The sequence below is a fragment of the Corticium candelabrum genome, chromosome 19 (assembly GCF_963422355.1).
Source record: "Corticium candelabrum chromosome 19, ooCorCand1.1, whole genome shotgun sequence".
In the NCBI taxonomy this organism is placed as follows: domain Eukaryota; kingdom Metazoa; phylum Porifera; class Homoscleromorpha; order Homosclerophorida; family Plakinidae; genus Corticium; species Corticium candelabrum.
In genome coordinates this window covers 2,180,445-2,187,373 of record NC_085103.1, presented here as the reverse complement: position 1 = coordinate 2,187,373, position 6,929 = coordinate 2,180,445, and the positions used below count along the sequence as shown (strand labels likewise).

The 6,929-nt window shown below is 41.0% G+C and overlaps 1 protein-coding gene across 1 annotated transcript; it reads right to left on the bottom strand.

The window, feature by feature from the left end:
* Window positions 1-589: 589 nt before the first annotated feature.
* On the bottom strand, window positions 590-1,939 carry LOC134194547 (uncharacterized). The gene is made up of 3 exons (XM_062663491.1): window positions 1,841-1,939; window positions 723-958; window positions 590-656 (listed from the first exon to the last, which is right to left on the bottom strand). Exons 1-3 carry the CDS (start codon window positions 1,922-1,924, stop codon window positions 590-592), a joined length of 387 nt encoding a protein of 128 aa, XP_062519475.1. The 5' UTR covers window positions 1,925-1,939.
* Window positions 1,940-6,929: the final 4,990 nt, after the last annotated feature.

The window sequence follows — 6,929 nt, the reverse complement described above, 5'->3', positions numbered from 1 at the left end:
TGCGTTTCCCGGATCAAGACTAGTGATGTGAGCAGTAGATCTGCTGCCTTTCTGCATGTTATTGTTGTTACCACTACTCTCATCTCTACTCGAATATACAAGATTCCATCCACCGCCAAACGACTCAAAGTCGCAATAAATTTGAAACGCCGCTCCTGCTTTCTGTTTAAAAATTAAGACAAACATCATTTAGAAAAGAAATTAAAATGATATCATATACCGGAATAGGATTAATCCAACGGACAGAAGACTTGACCTTACGTCCAGTCAACCAATATTTTCTTATTGTATTACATGTTTGACCTGCAGTTTCTTGACTTGAGCCATCTCCTCCTTGGCGACTTCTCATACACAGTCTATATGCATAAACTGTTATCATGAATCACAATAACGCCTAGGCTCGAGTGTCCAGCCCGTCGTTAGGAAGAGAAAGGCCAGAGGCGTAGTCAGAGTCCAAGGGCATGTGCCGTCAGCAGCCCCCCATAGCTATGCCATTGGAAAGGCCCATGGTTAGGTCTGTCTCCTCCTTGGGATTGAGAGACGACTGGCTGGACACTCAAACCTACTTAAATAACATCATAATATTTACTTACCGATTTGAAAGAGAGGTCACATTCTTTTGCAATGTTTTCCAAAATTGGTCTGATATGAGATACCTAGAGAGAATGAATACACTGGTTGACTGCATACAGTGCTCACGCACGTTCAGATAATGTACATACCATTCTCGTAAAGTGGCAATTGTTGCGTTTAGATCTGACATATAATAGTTTTCGTATGAATGTCTTGGGAGTAGCTTGATCATATCCGAACCATGCAGCATAATTGAACTGATATTTCCCAACAACTTCTTTATTAACGTATAATTGCGGCCACTGTCGTAATGGTTGCTCAGCAGCTTGATTACTCGTTGAACGTCTTGAGTGACAATATATTGAACTGCATCCTCATTTGTAACCTGCAAATTAAATAAGGGAAAATAACCGACAAGCCAATAGATTACATTAGGTAAAAAGAACGTGCCGGTACTGCTACATGCATCATCCTGTAGAATCTAGACACGTTTAGCACCTATAAAAGTTTTTCACAGTATTCAAAAGTTCAGGGGCATAGCGTGACTTCTAGAAATGGGGGCTAACCTTCATGATGCCAAGGGACACGCTCATTTCTTATTTACGTTTAAGTTAAAGTGGTATCACGTATACATACATGCATACCCAGACCCACGGTGTACATACCCGCACTTGTGCAATCGCCTGGTTAAAACATGTCTACCAAAAATAATTTACATATAAATGATCAAGACTAGTAGTGTATGAGCGCGTCAGCTAGAAGAATTGACAAAAAACAAGACGAGGCAAACCGGGGAATGCAAGCTTGCCTAATACTTTCTATCCGTAGCTAGGTAGACTGTATACGCTATGTTTAGCCAATATACATACTCCATACTATATAGAAATTAGATGCAGGTGTTCTAATCGTCACTTATAAGTTTGATTAATTACAAGTCTCTTATATATACATCAACATGTGACTTGACTCACATGTGAAGCATTGGTATCCTGATAATTAATTAGAGCGCATTTCCAAGCATTATGTATTTAGATTCCACAAATTTTTTATATCACGCCTACAAATTGTGAGGCTATAGAACGGTATAGCAGCCCATGCCCCTGAAAAACTGCAAACCTACGTACCTGCCAATTACAATTTCAAAATCCTACGTACTGTTAGATTAACGTTATACAGACGTGTAGCGCAAATTTTGCTACATGTACTAGTAACTTAGATACTTGTGTTCTCCAGTACACATGTAACATAGCAATTGATAATAACTTACGTTGCACCAATGGCTTAGGACTAAGCTTGGCCCAACGATGATAAGTAGAATGAAAGTGAAACCACAAGTAGTTGCCGACCTCATGAATTCTCGTTTTCAAGTGACCTACAGGACATAGAACGTCGTTAGGAAAGACGACTGTCATGGAATGCTTAAAAAGGAAAGCGATACTTACAATTTGAAACAGCTGGAGTCTTCAAGCAAATTGGGACAACGACCAAGTCGGCAGATGGGAGAACAATGGTAATAACCCGTTAGCTTGGTGAAGTGATAGAAAGCTCGCCTTCTAGTTAGAGACGCATTTTAGGTGTATATTGACAAAGTAGGCGAGGAATTGGCAAAAGTAGGGCTGGACCCAGGCGTGTTGAGTAACATGATGTGGTTATACATGCAAGAATGTCTAACAGTGATTGTTTTTCTGGTTCTAACGATAAACGATAGGTTATCTTCGAAGAGATGGAGTAGGCATTATGCGTTTCTATAGAAAAAAACAGAAGGTTTGATAACTAGAACAGGCGACTTTTGCAATTTCTGTTCTGCACGTGTACTATCTGGTGATGCCTCCTACGATCACTCGTCACGGACGTAAAACAAAGGTTGAGCTGTGTTAACGAGCCTACGGTAATTATTTTCGCTCCACCTCTTCTTCTGAACTTTGGCAGAGAAAGATCTGAAGAGTTCTCGACCGCAACTCGGGAAACGTCAGTCCATTCTACGTTGCAACGCTCGCCGCCGGTTTATGATCAGATGTGGATAACTACGGGCATGTGCTGATCGAAACGCTGAACGGGTGCCTAACAAAGGGGCACTGTCACTCGCTATAACTGACACCTTTATCGCCATATATATTAATGGAAACTTTATCTATAATTGGTTGATCCCATTCTCCCACGTGACAGCTTTCTTATACGGGGATTCAGTTTTTCTTGACCACACCTCTCTCTTACTAGCCGTTGCTATATGTGACGAAGTATTTATGTGACAGCAGCACGTACGAGAATGCCTTGATCAACACTTTTATCGTCATCTATATACTATATTTAGAAAAGCTGTGTTCGTTTGTGTGTGTGTGTGTGTGTGTGTGTGTGTGTGTGTGTGTGTGTGTGTGTGTGTGTGTGTGTTTGTGTGTGTGTGTGTGTGTGTGTGTGTGTGTGTGTGTGTGTGTGTGTTTGTGTGTGTGTGTGTGTGTGTGTGTGTGTGTGTGTGTGTGTGTGTGTGTGTGTTTGTGTGTGTGTGTGTGTGTGTGTGTGTGTGTGTGTGTGTGTGTGTGTGTGTGTGTGTGTGTGTGTGTGTGTGTGTGTGTGTGTGTGTGGTCCTGTAGTCCAACTGGTTAGAGAGTGCTTTGCAGAATGGAATCATCTTGGTTACAAGTTCAAGTCACAGTGATGGCGGGCTATGGCATAATTTCCTTAAATGCAAGATGCACAATGCAAAAATTACGAAAAATGCAAAGAGATAACCAAGAAAATTTGCCAACTGTCACATTTGTTTGCCTTTTTAAAATTGTATTGCTCGGTCTCTGAACTACAATATGTATTTGTTTCAACGTGAAGACGTCTACTTCTAGCTAGCAAACAGGGGACACATCTGCCGCTGATCGTACTTAATTAATTAAATTAACTGATTAATTGAATGAAGATGGGTATGCATATTAGTCAAATGTTAAATACTTGTTTCAAATATTCTTATTTCTAATAAATTTCTGAGTCAATGTTCAAGAGGTCAACCATATATTCGACTAAAAATGAACACAGACACAAGGTATCAAATTCATTAATATCTAATGTTCCCAAATCTATTATAATTCATTCAACATTAAAAAAAATACAAATCTATCCGCACACAAAACATCACAAAGTTAAAGATACAGACAAATATAAAATCTGAAATTCAAAAAGACAAATTTTATATATCCGAGTCTAACTATCAGTCGGACCAGAATCTAAATTGTTACTAACTCTGTACTCTCTTTTCTCAGGGTGGATGGTAAACGTCCGCCAATATTTCAAAGTACGATCAGTCGGAGTGGGCGGAGAAACAATTCTATGCATTTTATGCCTTCCATTGTATAGTTCTGCCCATCCTCATCCGTCAGCGAAGCTCCTACCTTCTTCGTAGGTTTGGACATAATGTTTGTATTTACCAGGCACAAAGCCTTCATTAACTGCATAAATGTAAAACGTTAAATAATAAAATATATATATTATATAGCAGAAATTAAATCACTGATACCGGTGATCGTCTCAATGCTATATGCTGTACGATTATCGAGATCCAGGGAAGCAATCGCAGAACTATAGAATAACCTTTTACAGTCGTAACTTATGACACGCTTTTCAGGATGCTTGCACTCGCGCTTATCGACTGCCAACAAATAATCTCCCTCTGGTAGTTTCAGATAAGCATCTAATCTAGGTTTGGCTCTCCCCATCCAATCACAATTTTCCACGTATCTAATTTCATAAAAAATTACTGTGAAATCGACTTGCGAAATAGTATATATTAAATAAGATTTACCTCTTGCTAGCTTTCGGCTGAGAATAATATCGGCTCTAGTACCTCTTTCAATATTGTCAGAGACACTGACGTTTCTTGTGCTAGTGATAGAATGTTTCTTAGATGTTGCTATTGTGTAGTTGCCCGAACCAACGGTAAACATAAACTGGCCAAATTTGTCTGCTTTTAATTCAGCACGCCCACGTGAAGCAAGGGATGCAAATGATTCGAGTGAGACCAATGAGTTTGGAATTGCTTTACCAGTCGAAGCATCTATGACCGTTTCTTCAACTGAATATGTATGAAGACTACAGGTTGTGCCATCGCCGTAGTATCCCGGCTTGCAAGAGCATTTTTAGCTTTCGATCGTGTTTTCACAATATCCATTTGCTTTGTCGCAGGACTAAGAGACATTCATACATTCGTTGATATCTACCAACACCAACCACACTGATAACATATTTGTTGACTCGTATTAATTAATGTATGTCAGCTATAGTAAATATTGATCGAGTGATATATTAAATATATATTCATGAGATAAGCTTCTGGCCTTAGCTAAATAAATTTAAAATTACGAAATATATTATTATATAATACTTTACCTTTGCAAATTGCAGGGACTCCGTTCCAGGTACCGTCCAATTTGCATGTACGTGAACACGACCCCGACAGAGTAAATCCTTGATTGCAAAAGAATGAAACGACATCTCCAAACGAGTTTCCGTTGCCTACTTTATATCCATGAACAGGAGTTTCAAGAACCGGGCAAGGTATATCTACAATTGGATAAAATGCATGATGTCATTGAAATTATCGAAGAATAACACAAGAATATAAACTCACGGCATTCAGGCACAGGCTCGCCAAAAAACTTTTTGTTACATCGCTGGCATTCCAATTGATATGATCGGATCATTGAACATGTGTGTGTTCTACTTCCGCGATGCAAGCATCCAGCCATCACACATTTCTTGTGAGCAAAATTGAGTCAGTGTAAGAGTGGCAGTCAGCAAACGGTCCTTTGGGATCAATGAGTAAGTGACAGTATTCTTCCACCCTTGTTCTGTGTTCAGGTAGTTCATCACAATAGAGAGGCTCGATGGGATCACGGCAAGTGTCATCATTGTCCAAAATCAATCTCTCTTGGCCCACGGCAGCCCAACTGATGCCAAATTTGTTGATAAGTTGAGAAAGAAATAGCTGTTGGGTAACCGTCCACGTTGCTAGCGCTCAAATGCTCGCCGCTTGGCAACATCAGATCGTCGTCTGGGTTGTCGTTGTAGTTGCCGTACAATCCACACATTCGCTCATTGAATAACGGCGGTAATGAAACAACAATTTTTTATGTTGATCTACCAAAGTACCATGACCCCTGTGCTTGCCAACACGATCTCAACTCGGTCTTCTAAAGCGTTAGATAACGACAACACTCTTGATCCGTCGTCTGCGTAACGTTGACGGCCATGTTAAGCTTTTGTCGTTTATAGTAACTGTCGTTTTGCATGAGCAAATATTGCTCTAATTACGCCTAGTCCGTCTGAACGGATGGCGACGCCACTGACCCAAGAAGTACGAATGGCATTGTGAAGGGGAGAGTCGTTTTCGATGTGAATATCGAAGAGACCTCCAGTACAGTCGCGGGCTAGTATATATTGACAGGATCCTTGGAATCGGTGTAGCCTCGCAAGCCAGGCTCTTCCGCGCAGTAGCTGAGCTAAACGCACGTGAATCACACGAGGAGGAGGAGAAGCTTTAACCGAAATTGTTACAACACAACAAGAGCCTGGTCGCTTTCGAGAACGTCATGGTGACGTGGAGCCCAGAATCCGGTTTCATAGCTTGATAAAGCTAGTTCGGTTAGGTAAGCATGTAGTTAAGAAAGTCGAGAACATGCGACATCGCTTCACGCACTTGCTTGTTTTGCACGAAGTACGTATACGTAGTTGAAATCATCGGTCGCTTCTAGTACCTAGATAGACAGCTCAGCCATTTAATATTCTGCAATGTCACGACTCCATTTCAGCATTCAGTTTCGCCAACAGTACACCGCCGAATCTAGATCCACATCGCGGTAGTTTGAGAAATGAACTCATTGCAAGTGGTTAGTGTATGTGTAGCAGTCAGAGTCCGTGCATTGAAACAAGTCGTACGTAGTACACAACACATGCAACTACGAGTCAACTCTACACTTCTTGAACATGGTAGGTCCACTGCAATTCTGTTTTCCCATGCCTAGATGTTTCCAGTTCACCGTGAGGAGAGCCAATATCGTACAAAAGAGCTGCTTGCTGAGTCAAAAGTACCGTCAGATAGACTGCGTTAGCAATACACGCCAATCTGATCATGACGTGGAGAACTCAACAAGCTCTAAGCCACTGCTTTGAAGAACAGTTGAGTGAAACTGTGCCGGAAGTTCTCACACCATTTCCTCCACAGACTATAGATGTCAGAGTAGACGCGCTAGAGTGGTGAACAGTTCTACGTCGGTTTTAATTCGCGCAAACCTGCAGATGAGTTCAGTAGAAAGAAACGTTGCTGGAGAGTGTAGGTTCAGCGGACCAGTCCCATGTAGGCCATTCCTGGGCTCATT